Source organism: Diabrotica virgifera, chromosome 9 (assembly GCF_917563875.1).
Source record: "Diabrotica virgifera virgifera chromosome 9, PGI_DIABVI_V3a".
NCBI classification, from domain to species: domain Eukaryota; kingdom Metazoa; phylum Arthropoda; class Insecta; order Coleoptera; family Chrysomelidae; genus Diabrotica; species Diabrotica virgifera.
The window spans coordinates 127,847,866-127,862,204 of record NC_065451.1 but is presented as its reverse complement, the minus strand read 5'-3'; the positions used below and the strand labels follow the sequence as shown (position 1 = coordinate 127,862,204).

General features: G+C 34.4%; 1 protein-coding gene across 1 annotated transcript; it reads right to left on the bottom strand.

Annotated features, from left to right (window-relative positions):
* Positions 1-236: 236 nt before the first annotated feature.
* On the bottom strand, positions 237-4,745 carry LOC126892946 (uncharacterized). Its single transcript, XM_050662887.1, has 2 exons — positions 4,245-4,745; positions 237-3,913 (listed from the first exon to the last, which is right to left on the bottom strand). The coding sequence occupies exon 2, from the start codon at positions 2,583-2,585 to the stop codon at positions 237-239; it is 2,349 nt and encodes a 782-aa protein (XP_050518844.1). The 5' UTR covers positions 2,586-3,913; positions 4,245-4,745.
* Positions 4,746-14,339: the final 9,594 nt, after the last annotated feature.

The window sequence follows — 14,339 nt, the reverse complement described above, 5'->3', positions numbered from 1 at the left end:
TACGATAAGATGAGGCCTATTGTCGTCTGGCAAACTTGCAAATATATAATCCAAAACCAACCGCATCTGAGTCGAGACGACGGACTTTGATAAACAAACCGATTGCACTGACTTATCAACACAATCTACTACCCTAAGATCACTAGAAGGAGGATCGACCGAGTGGGTAGCTACCTGTACACAATTAAACTCATTAGCCACTGAAAAATTGCTCAGGCTACCAGGGTGACTGCCTACTAACCTGCCAACTCGTTTCCCGAGCACTTAGGACAGTTCGTAATCTTCACATTCGGCTCTTTACATCGATAACAGAAAGGACGTGCTGGCTGGGCACACTGTCTTCGGAAATGACCAATCTTACCACAGTTGTAACATTTACCCCTAGTAACTAAAGTCGTGGGAACCGCACTAACATCTACAGATGAAGATGGACTAGTATTGGTAGTTGACGCTGTGACATTTACCTCTGCTCCAGAATTTGAAGTAGTACCCGTAAACGAAGGACCTACTGGACCACTTTGAGAATTCGTATTGCAATATCCGCCGTTGGAACGTCTTGAATTATTAATGGCAGAGACCCTTAAGTTCGGTCGCCTATACTCTAATCCTGGTTCGACAGAATTACGAGGATTAACAGGTGGAGTACGATATTCCTGCGCATTTGCATGTGCCTCCTCAATTTCTCTACCGACATAAATCAGGGTATCTATGGTATTAACCGGTTTTCCAGCCAAACCTAATTGAATATATGGCAACATACGGTTCTTAATGTGTCTGACCCTCGAAATCTCGTCTGGTTTAGTAGCCAATTTGTTATAGAGTCCTTCCATATATGCAACATAGATAACTACGTTTTCTCCCGTAGCCTGGGTACGATGTCTCAAAATCTCTAAAATTTTCTCCTCGTAATTACTAGGCAAGAAGGTGTTCCTCAAAACTTGTTGAAATTCTCTATAGCTCGAAATTTTGCTCCTGGCGAAACGATACCATATATTTACGTCGCCGTTCAGTAATTCCGACACACTATTTAACATTTGAGTTTCAGAAATATTCCTCGAAATTCGCATTTCCTCAAGACGATCAAGGAAGTCTGTTACACTAGAAGTCGCGTCAAAACTTAACTTCCATTTACCCACATCTACAAATTTATCGGGTACCTTTATTTCTGAATTTTTAGCCATACATTTATCGGACACCTCATTTGGATGTGTCGAATAACCTAAATTATTCCTTGAAATATTTTGTCCAAAATGTGATGAATTACCTACGTTAGTAGTGAAAGCTGTGTTAAGATTTGGATAATTATCAGGAGTGTAAAAATTTTTCGGCTGAGTCGTATTACCCCCTAAATTATTATAATTATTATTTAGTTGAGAAACAAAGCCTGAAAAATTATTTAAATCTGAAGGAACGTTACCAGAAGGTGTAGGATAAAAATTGTTACCGCTACTACCGGAATATTGACTTATTAAATTATTATTGGGAAAATTATAATCCGGATTTGTCCTATGCATGTTAGGTACCTCCGCGTAGCTTGTTCTTAACGATTGAGCGATATCCTCCGCAAAAGTAACATGGTTTGTATTATTTGGAATAATGTTTGAAGAAATGGGAGTATTCCCAAAATTTCCAGGAATATTATTTGTACCAAGATACTGATTATTATTTGATTCAAGAATATGATTAGTACTAGGTATAGTCCTATTAGTAAATCTATTAAAAGCTGGCATTGTAGAAACATTGTTACTATCCAACGAAGGATTAATTATCGGACCAGGAATATTAACACTAGGTCTAAAAAAGTCATTATCAGCATTGTGACCGTAATCATTACTTGTAACAACAACGTTATTAATAGTAGGAACCTGCTGAGCTGAACTTGTAGTAGTATTATTTGTATTAGTTTTTAAACTAGGTTTTGAACTAGACGAAATATTTTTAAAAAGAGGGTCAAATTCCTGTAATGTTCGTTTGGGCATCCAATTTCCTGACCAAGTCGCTGAAGGAGTCGTATTACAATTTTGGGTATAATTTAAAGCTAACTTATTAGGATTATTCGTTTCTGTACCATATACTGTTTCTCCTATCGCCGATGATCTATGTAAAAGGTCTGCCAATTCGTCTGTACTCGCATCCAATAAGCTGGAAGATGACGTAGGGTCATCTTGACCGACAGCTTCTAATGTACCACCTGTAACTAGTGTCTCTAAATTAACTACTAAGTCCTTCATTAAATCCATCATGTTCCGTTTCTCATCTCTAAGCTCTAAAGGAGCACAAATATTTTCCACTCTTCTACTAACATGAAGTAACCTGGTGTTAATCCTAGCATATTCAGATCTAACGTTATTAATATCGAATTGTTCTAAGTCCCCTACTATTTCCTGAAATTTACCGGAACAAATACCTAATTCCGATACGGGATCGAATTCCACCGTTCTGGGTTTAATTCTTCCTAAAATCTCTGCTTTTATAGCACTCCGTAGTAAATTGCGCTTAGTCTCTACCTTACCGTCTCCAATGTCATAGCCTCTACTTGTGAGTTCATAAGTTAACTCGTCGCTACGTAACCTATAAATATCCATTTTGGGTAAACAGTCCGAGCCACAAATTACTTTACAACAATAAAAAAATAATAAAAAAAAAAGAAGAAGAAAATTTATTTATATTTCCTCACCCCCTTCAAAAAAATATAAAGGACCAGCAGTAAAAGCAAAATTAGTAAACCCATAAAACTGTTTTTACTGTAGGAAACTGTAAAACTGTAGGGAAATTTAAAATAATTACCCATATAAGTCGTTACTTAAGTCAAAATTGGATTATCAAGCAAAATCAATCAAATTCTAAGTGGAAATGTATAAAGCACAATACCGTACTAAAGAATTCTTACTAACTAATATTTTGACACCACAACAACTAATTTAAGTGTGTAGACTCTTAAATTAAGACTCGATACAATATAAATATGATAATATCACTGTGATATGTAAATAGTGATAAATAATACTGGATTATTTAGAATATATTAATGGTACATACTAAATGAATAAATGAAATATGAATAAAATTAAATTATTTTGGTAAATTCTATGCATAAGTTATGGTGCACACTGTATAAAAAATCACGTTTGGGCGCCACTTGTTACGGTCTTTGCTACCGCTGCGCTGGTTAAATAAAAAAAATATAAAAAAAAAATTGAAAATTGAGTTTTGATCATAGGACTCTAAGAACGGTGACCTTAACAGTGGTATTCCGGCTTAGCTCAGAAGAAGGCGATATCGTGAGTCGTACCTAAGTACTTAATGCCTAAATATCTTTTATAGTGTTAACCCGGTTGCGCCAATCGGTTTTCCCCAGATACCACTACGTAAAATTACTTACTTCTAACCGATAAATAGGTAAATATCAGAAGTTAAAAGAAATCCTAATCTCATGAAAAAAAAACATTTTATAATACATAATTATTTAAGTTAATATTATTAAATATTTAAATGTAACCAAGGTTGTATTCATACATGTTACGGTATTAAACTCCTTATAGATCTATATAGGCTCACATTGATATTATACTGTATATATATAAAAAAAAGAAAAGGAAAAACAAAATAGAAAATGTTATTAAAGTATGAACAACCTTAAATTAAACGAAAAGTGATAATGTTTCAGTCCACTTAGCCGCACGATATTAACATAACCACTGTGTAGAATTTTCTGCGTTGAAAATCCAATACTCCAAAGAAAAAAAGGAAAAATCCTCCTACCTTTCGATTTCTGCTTTCCCTTACTTACATAGCCAAACTTCAGTCGTTAAGCTTGGTATTTAATCATTGTGACTTCACCTTAGGCAGAACCCTATGCCATGCGAAGACTAATATATTTGGGTAGGTATACCTAGGACCTCACACTTGCACCCTACAAATAGTTCATATTTTAAGCAAAAATTTAATTTGCCGACAACATTCTTATTCAAATTTTGATTTTTGTCTACCCGGCCTAATTAATTAAGTCAGAATTTTATTATTATTCAAAATCATCAACCACCGGTTGTTACTGTAAATTTTAAAGTTCTTAACACCAACAAAAAGTGAAAGATAGTATAGGTAAACTACACGCTCTTTTTACGTTCGAATTCTACCACAAAAACAATTAACAAGTGACAGTAAAGAAATAAAGAAGTAAGATTCAACTTTGAATTGAGGAAAATGAAAAGGGTTAAATTATAACGAGATCTATCTTAACTTACCTCAAAGAGGGCTGTGATTATCCGGGAAAATATAAAATTTCCCTAGCACACCGGCATAGAAAACACGCTTCTAACCCTTGCTTCCGCTCAGCAAAAGTCCGTTACATCGGCCGATTGACAAACAAAACCAAAACCCACCAGACATCAATTCCACAACTATCCGACCCCTCACGCTATTCCTTCCAAACGTTCAAAGGAAAACCCCTAATTTTCCTCACATTGGCACGTGAACTTGACTTCCTGACCTCCAACCAAAAAGTAAAACCTTTCGCGTCGGTGTCAATGACAGACCCTTGTGATAGTGACTATGCCACCCAAAATACTGTTTGATAATTATGCTGTGTTATCAAGGGTACTGTTGGTTGTCTAACTAGTAGTGACCAATTCAGAGTTATTTATTTTCATATTTTCTTGTAGTACGGTAGCTGATCACAGCAAGTTTATAAATATTGACTGACATACGGCTGCAAATTGCAGTCGGCTTTTGCGTGAAAATAGACCATAACACAGATGACTTTCTACTAGTCCGTAATATAGTGTGCGAAAGTACACATTAGGTATGTGTTTTTTGAGGTGCTTAAATTTATGTAGGATAAACTGCAGCTCTTTAATGATATATTTAATGTGAGAGTCCCATTTTAGGTGTGTGTCTATAATAACACATAGATAGTTAACACTTGGTTTGATATAACAATTTTGTTTATTATGTGACATTCGAAGGGGTTTGAAAAGATCAGTGGTCAAGTTAGAGTTAAATATCGGTAGATAAACAGTTTTTTTTTTTAATTTATTGTTAGTATTTTATAGTCAAACCATTCTTTTATTAGTTGTAGACAGCGTTACCAGGTGTTCCTATTTGCGCGGGACGTCCCGATTTTCAGCGCTCTGGGGAAGCGTCCCGATTTGTACCTGATCGGGACACTAAATGTCCCGATAACTCAAAATGTATCGAGACTAAAAAAAATGTATCGACAAATCAAAATTTTAAATATAAATCAGCTTCGCCTTCAACTTAGAAAAAAAAAAGAAACAAAGAAGGTGTTATTTTTCTTTCCTTGATGTTTGGACGAAAAATTGCTCATTCATCAAATTCGTTTTAAATACTAAGTTAAGCGCACTTTGTACATTATGCCAAAAAGAGTTTAGCATATCTCATGGCTCATGGTGGTAAAAATGATATAGAAAAACACAAAAAATGTAATAAACACCAAAAAAAAAAGGAAGTGCTGGTTTATCTACATCGCTAAAAATGTTTTTAAAAACCGATCAAATGAGCACCCAAGAAGAAAAAGTGATAGCCGCTGAAGTCACTAGACGTACCACTCGGTCAATCATGGTTTATCATTCAATTCACTCTATTGCGATACAAAACCCGGCCATACTTTGTATGATGATTCTAAAGTAGCTGATAAATTGACACTTGGACGAACTAAGACAAGTGCTATTGCACACAACGTTTTAGGTCCACCGTCGACTCAAGAGGCCGTCGACACTTTGCAAAATGATACATTTTATAGTGTAAACTACTGATACCTCCAATTGAGATCGGACGAGCTTCAGTCTCGGACCAATCAGCGCAGAGAGAACATCTCCCAAAAATTGTTCGACACGCTATTGGTCCAACCGCTAGAAAAATCCATTCTCCTACGTCATAATCCTTAGAACGAAGGAAATTTTGACATAAAAGGAGGTGGATTTTCTACCGGAAATCAGTTCGAGCTGTACCTCGTAATCGAAGACTCCTAGGTTCGGTACTTGTTTACCCACCTGGAATCTGACTTTTATTTCTTTTACCTATTGCTATTTTGTGTATGTACAGAAACGATACTTTGCTATTTTGATTTTGATATTTCGATACCTCAGTTCAATAGCGTAACAAGTCCAAAAAATTCAAATTTTAGGTATGGCAATCATGGCATTCGTAATACATATCTCTACCAATTTCAATATTGAAATAAGTCGAAATTCGTCTTTCAGTTCGTAGAGGGCGTAATCAATTTATGCAAATTTATAAACTCCAAACTTATAAATATTTTAGTTCAATAGTGTAACAACTTACTTGTTACAGTATTGAACAAGAAGGATTATTATATAAATGTGACACGTGGTTTCTTAGTTGTTACATCTTGCTCTAAAAATGAGTGAATTTAAATCAACTAATATGAATAAAAAGCCTGTTAACTCCCGTGGTGCATTCATATTACATTTGGCAAGAACCAGCGTTCAAGAAATCAACGAAAATGCAGTGGTAAGAAAGTTTTTATGCAAAATAATTAAACATAACCCTACTTTTTGCAGTTTTACCGTTTTGTTTTGTTATAAATTATTATTCAAACACTAAGAATATAATAAATGTGTAATAAAAATATTTGAAATTGTAGGGAGAATCATCAAGACCACCTCCGGATACTGATAGTAATGTAGTAATCGACAAAATTATTAGAAATAATAATGTGGAGGCATCATTAAATGGTTTATCTAACAACTTGTTTGATTTAGAAGACAATAGTTTATTGCCCGATGATAATTTACAAGAAACAAATAGTACTAAATCTACAGTGGAACGTGATCAGGTATGAACTAGTTTTTTATTTTTGTAAATTATAATAAAATTTACTATACGTAAGTAATTACATTTTTGCAGTTTTACTGTTTTGTTTTAAATTATTATTCAAACACTAAGAATATAGTAAATGTGCACTGAAAAATATTTAAAATTGTAGGGTGAATCATCAAGACCACCTCCGGATGCTGCTGGTAATGTAGTAATCGAAAAAAAAAAAATGATCACTTTAATGTTAATGTCCAGTAATTCAGAGGTAGACAGTGACGACAAGATTGAAAATGTGAATTTATTACAAACTAAAAAATTGACCAGGAAAAGATTAAGTGAATCTAAAAAGTGGGGAAAAATATCAAGAAAAGAAAAAGAAATTTGGGAGAAGAGTATATCAATGCAGCAAACAAGAAAATTGAAAAAAGAAAAATGTTAACTTCATGTAACGATAAGTGCCGACTGAAATGTGCTACTAAAATATCTGAAGATCAACGTAGAAATATTTTTAAAGCTTACTGGCACTTGGGTTCAATTGACAGGCAAAGAGGCTTCATTGATTCACATATTTCTGAAATAAAGCCAGTATACAGAACTACAAAAGAAGGTAGTAATAGATCTAAAAATTTAAAATATACTTTCAGAGTAGAAGATAAAGTATTCCAAGTATGTAAAACTTTCTTCAAGAATACATTAGCCATCAACAATAGGACTATTTTTACAACAACTAAAAAGAAAGATGGCATGGCTGTTTATTAACTGATCAACGAGGAAGAAGTACTTCAAGGAATAAGAGACCACATCAATTAATTTCCGAGGAAGAAATCACATTACTGCCGAGATCGTACAAACAAAGAATATCTAGATGGAAGTCTAAACATTTCTACTATGTATCGCCTTTACGTGGAAAGCTGCACGTTAAATAATAAACAGGTTGCCAAAATTTCTATGTATTCAAAAATATTGAATACGGAGACTAACATCGCTTTTCATATTCCCAAAAAAGACCAATGCAGCTTATGTACTAGTTACACAAATGGAAATGATGAACAGAAAAATGAACTGAGAAGCAAATATGAAGCGCATTTAAGTGAGAAAGATTTAGGCCGACAAGAAAAGATTCAAGATTTGCAATCAGGTGAAAACGTTCAAGTGTTGTGTTTCGATCTTCAAGCCGTTCTCCCTACTCCTTGTGGTGAAATTAGTAGTTTCTATTATAAACGGAGACTGTCTAGTTACAACTTTACCGTGTTTGACATAAAATCAAAAATTGGATACTGCTTTTTCTGGCATGAAGGCATAGCAAAGAGAGGGGCCAATGAAATTGGTAGCTGAATCTATAATTTTTTGAAAAGTGAAGCATGCAAAGGAGAACATGTCATTTTCTACTCTGATAACTGCGCAGGGCAAAATAAAAATAAATTTTTGGTTTGCATGTACCTGTTCTATGTGATGCATGTCAACAAAATCAAGACAATTACACACAAATTTTTAGAGAAAGGTCACACACAAAATGAAGGTGATAGCATGCATGCCACCATAGAAAGAGAGAAAAAGCGTGTTATTAAAAGTGGTCCAATTTACGTCCCTGCACAATGGGCAAGTATACTCAAATCAGCAAAAAAAACTGGGATTCCCTACAATGTGAATGAAATTTGCACTCAAGATATTTATGATCTAAAGTCACTAAGTAGCGAAATGGGTAAAAATTTCAGTAAAAATACAGAAAAAGAAAAAGTTATTTGGAATGAGTTAAAAATTATCAAAATAGAAAAAATGCATCCGAATACAATTTTTTATAAAACTTCTTATGCACAAGATACTTTCAAGACAATTGACATTAAACAAAATAATAAAGAACTTAGGAATCAAGGACAAAATAAGGAAATCCAGCTAAAACCAGCCTTCAAAAAAAGCCCTTCAATCGATAAAAATAAAAAGAAAGATTTACTGGATCTTTGTAAAGAAAATGCCATTAGACAGGTTTATTGGCAATTTTACCAACATTTGCCGGAAAAAGATGGAGTAGAGGAGGGGCCTGAGTCCGACTCTGAATAATTTGTATTTATTTAATTTTGTTTCAAATTAAAAGCTTAATTTTCTAACAAGTTAATTTTATTTCAAATCCTATACTCTTCAAACATACCTCTATTTACAAAAAGTAGTTAAATTATGTCGTACCTAATTCAAGAAAAAAGTTTAGTTCAATAGTGTAACAAGTCACTAAAGTTTAAATTTCAGTTAGTTTAAACAAATATTATCTAAATATTTTCATTCACTAAAATGCTCTACAGTCCTATAAACCTAAATTACTTATTTTCGTTCATAAAAAATAAAAATTGTAAAAAATAAATATAAAATACGAAATTTCTTTTTCTTCGTTTTCTCCAATATTTGAATTTTGGACTTGTTACGCTATTGAAGTGAGGTATCGATTTGATATTTCGATATATAATATTTACTTGCTTATTTTATGTACTATTTCCAGTGGAATCTCTGCTCGCAGACCACGCGCTAGAAACGTACCCCATTTCACTTGCCATTTTATAGTTGCAATATTTTCTGTAATATCTTGTATATTTTTGAAAAATAGTGTCCAGTGACATTCCTCTCGTGGGTCAAACACTTAGAGCGATTTTTCCCATTTTTGTGCTGTATTTATTCTTGCTTGTTCTATTTCGAAAATACGGTTTATGTGTTCTTCCTTTCGTAAGTCAAGAAACCACCTTTGCCTATTTTCACATTCTTATTTTGTTATATTTGATTTTTACTCTTCTTTTTCTATTTTATGAAAATACGGTATATGTGTTTTTTCTTCCGTAAGTCAAGGAACCACCTTTACCTATTTTCACGTTTTATTTTACATTTTCTGTGTTTCATCTTTACGAAAAATAGTGTCTAGTGATATTCCTCTCTCGTAGGTCAAACACTCTGAACTATTTTTCCATTATTATTTTCCTATATTTGATTTTACTTTTGTTGGAGAACTGTATTCTCCACCCAAAATAAATTCTATTTCACCAACAACAAATTTCCGCGCCGCCTCTGTAACAACCATAAATAATTTCATTACGCAGTGCCCGAAGAAAACTTCCAAGAATGTTAATCTCCGCCTCCAAAAACCCAAACACCCCAACGGGAAAATTTGTTAACGGTATGCAAGAGCGGGGTGCAACAGTCAGTCAGTCAACTATCAACACTCATTAAGAACGTACGCAAAAACCTCTTTTCATTTACGCTTTTTCGAAGAGAATTCTTCACGCCGCTAAGCAAAAAGCCGGTACAAAGTGTAAATATATGTGTAGTGGCGTCTTTCACGGATAAGTTGTTAACTCAATTGTTCACATGTAAAATTCTATTTCTTGCCCTTTTCAACTTCATTACAGTCATAGCAAAATAGAAAGTGTTTTATTTACATTAACAATTCAACAGGCCAGAATTACAGCATCTTACGGTTCATTAAAAGTTCTCCTCTTAGCTATCGAAGGCTTAGCGACACATTGAACTTACTGCAAGTGCAAAACGCTGGAAAGAGACATTGGAACTACTCCAAACTCTCCATGGAGGAATGTTGAACACCGGCGTCCCTCCATTTTGTTCCTCCGAGACCGGATTTTATTTCTAAGAGCCGAATTTGGCCCTTAAAGCCACATTTGATCCATCGGCCGAACTTTTCTGGCCAAAAAACACTCAATTCAAGTTTCTATCTAATTCTATTATTTTGTTAAAAAACATTTCTGGCTAATGCCAACTCTTTCTAAAAGACATTATAAGTGTCGCGTTTTTCGGATATTCTCGTCGAATAGACAATAATTCCAAGAGACAAAGTGATTGCGTTATTTATTCTACGGACAAATAAACATTCTGTGAACAAAAACAGTGATAATAGTTTACTTCAAGAAGTGGTGTTCAAGGACTAGCTGATTCCAGGAAAAGCAGCCCACATACCAAGAGCCCAGGGGTGACGTACAAAATAAACTTTTCTATATGTAAATTCAAAAAGTTAATTTTCAAAGATCTCTTGCGAAATGTTACTCTAATAAAGTTAAACACTATTTAAAGAACTATTCAGGGTTGAATTTTTGGTTCAATATTGCATGCTTGTTAAAATTCAAAAATAAATAATAATTTAATTCAAAAATAAACAAATTAAAGTTATTACAATGAGCAAAAAAGGTTTAAGTAAATTAGTAAACAAAAAGCATTCAATTCTAGATTCTGTTAATAGAATTCAAACGTGGCTAGAAGCAAACCATGACTCGGAAAAAGATGTTTTCTCATTCAAAACAAGAGAAGGTCGATTACAAGACCTGTTCTCTGATTACAATAACGTACAGGATGAAATTGAATTCCTGGACGATTCTCAAAAATGTGATCGTGCCATATTTGAAGAAAATTATTTTGCGGTTCTGTCAAAAATACAAAGTTCGATTAGAGCATTGGATATTACCAATACAGGGAGCGTCGCTGCCGCTAAGCAAGTGGCCGTAAAGCTCCCGGTAATAAGCATATGCAAATTTTCCGGGCAAATAGGGGACTTCGAAAGTTTTTTTGAGCTCTTTGACACACTGATAATACAAAATCAGTCCCTTTCTGACATCCAAAGGTTTCTTTATTTGAAAAGTTACCTACAGGGTGATTCTCTTAAGTTGGTGGATTCTTTGAAAGTCACAAATGAAAATTTTTCGATTGCTTTAGATATTCTAAAGAACCGCTATCAGAATAAGGTCACAATCATAAATTCTTACTTAACAGAAATTATAGACATTCCTACACTGAGAAACAGCTCACCGCAAGCCCTCAGAAATTTTCTAACTACCGTAACAAAAAATATGCAATTGCTAAAAAATTTGCAATTTTCAAGTACAGAGCTCATTGATATAATTTTAGTTTTCCTGCTAGAAAGCAAATTAGATTTTTCAACAAGGAGACTTTTTGAAACTGAGCGAAATCATTCAGATGTACCAAAATTGGATGTTCTTCTTAAATTTCTTGAAAAAAGGTGCATTGTTCTGGAAAGCCTGGAAAATACAAATCCTAGGCAAGCCAAAAACGTAAAAGTTTCACATCATGCATCCAGTAATAACACATCAGAGGATTCAGATAAAAATAATACGTCAAATAATTTAGTTTCTGATTTTTATTGCATTTTCTGCAAAAAGCAAGGTCATAAAATTTACAAATGTCACTTTTTCAAAAACATTCAGCATGATGACAAAATAAAATTCGTGAATTCAAAAGGTCTCTGCGTAAATTGCCTAGGTAGGCATAATTCTAAAGATTGTTCATCAAAACATGTATGTACCGTTTGTAAAAGGCGCCATAATACAAATTTGCACATTCTGGCACCAAATAATAATTCGGGTAAACATAATACTTTTTCTACGACCCATAAAAATGAAAGTCCGTCCACTTCTACAAATTCAAACAATTACGAACGCGAACATTCGTCAAATTCAAACTTTCAAGGTCCTTCGTTTCAAGGGCAAGAACCTTTTACAAATTCCTTTTCTGCCTTGTCCGTAAAAAATTTAAACATACTTCTAGCTACGGCCAAAGTAACCATTTTCGACAAAAACGGGAAACCTTTAACGGCCCGATTGTTACTCGATACGGGAAGTCAAAATAGCTTTTGTACCCAGTGTCTCGCTGATAGGCTGGGCTACAAGCCATATGACATATCTCTAAACATTTCTGGCATAGGCCAAAGTAATTCGGTTTCAAAAAAGATGGTCAACATAAAAATGCATTCTAACTATAATAAAAAGTCTTTCAAAATTTCATGTGCCATCTTAGAAAATATTACTTGCAATCTTCCACAGTTCCGCATTCTTACAAAAAAATTACCAATTCCAAGGGACGTTTTTCTCGCCGACGATTCCTATCACAAACCTAGTCAGGTAGACATCTTGGTTGGGGCTGATTTGTACTACGACTTAATTCTTCCTGACATAATTCCCCTGGGCCCTAGGCTTCCAGTTTTGCAGGCTTCTCATCTGGGGTACCTAATAGCCGGCGTGATTGCTCCTCACTTGACGGCACCTACAGTAGCAAACAATGCTTCTGGAGATGTTGCTCTACTTTCTACGTGTAGCACCGACGAGCTGCTCACGAAATTCTGGAACATGGAAGAACTTTCTCAAAAACCTATTCTGTCGGAAGCTGACGAGCTGGCCGAACAAATATTTCAAACTACAACAAAGATCCTTGAAAATGGATGCTTTGAAGTAGATATTCCATTAAAAAGTGCACAAGAACACCAATTACTGGGTGATTCATTTTCTATAGCCAAACGGCGTTTTCTTTCACTTGAAAATAAATTCCAAAAAGATAAAAAATTATTTTTCGAGTACAAAAATTTCATTGACACATATATTTCTTTAGGGCATGCTGAATATGTACCTCTTTCGTTCGTAAATGAAAATTCGGACAAAAAATATTTTATTCCACATTTATGTGTCATCAACGAACAAAATAAAAGTACAACTTTGCGTGTCGTCATGGACGCTAGTTGTAAAAGCTCTACAGGAAAAAGTCTGAACGACATTTCATTAAAAGGGTATCAGGTTCAACCCGATTTATTCGACATTCTGGTTCGTTTCAGGCAATACAAATTCATATTTTCCTGTGACATTCAAAAAATGTTTCGACAGACGTGGATCAACAAAGATCAACGCTTTCTACAAAATATTCTATGGAGGGACGATACCCACGATTCTATAAAATGTATTCAATTAAATACTATCACATACGGGACGAATAGCGCCCCGTTTCTTGCGACGAGAGTCTTGCAAGAAATTTCAAATAAAAATAAAGTTCAATTCCCATTGGCCTCGCATTTTCTCGAAAACCAATTCTACGTAGATGATGGTTTATGTGGGTCAAATAATATTGAAGAACTGCTCGAAATACTTCAGCAATTAAATTCTGTTCTAAACCGCCATGGGTTTACTTTACATAAATTCCATTCAAATTCATCCATATTCCTGCAACAAATCAACCCAGAACATTCAAAAAATACTACTCAGGAATATGACCTAAATTTCGATTCCACTTCCAGTAAGGTTCTAGGCCTAAAATGGGACCCTGCGGAAGACCAAATAACAATTTCCGTCCCCGAAAATAATTTCTGCCCACCAGCAACAAAAAGAAAAATCCTATCTGCGTTAGCGCAATGTTTCGACCCTCTTGGACTCATCAATCCGTTTATTGTTAAAGGCAAAATGCTTATGCAGAAACTATATCTGCAAAAAATTCACTGGGACACAGAAATTTCGGACAAAACTATTCTAAACGATTGGAACAACTTTCTACAGGACTTGTCACAATTAAAACAATTAAAAATTCCTCGTTTCTATTTTTCTGAAAAAATAATTCTGAAGGTTGAGCTTCATGGATTTGCAGACAGCAGCATGGCAGCTTATGGCGCATGCGTATACCTAAGAACTTTCTACTCAGATGAGACCATCTCTTGTGCATTAGTTTCTTCCAAATCAAGGATAACTCCGTTAAAGACGGTAACACTTCCTAGGCTTGAGCTG

Coding starts and splice junctions, on each gene's coding strand:
- LOC126892946 (XM_050662887.1), bottom strand. CDS start 2,585: ATGGATATTTATAGGTTACGTAGCGACGAGTTAACTTATGAACTCACA.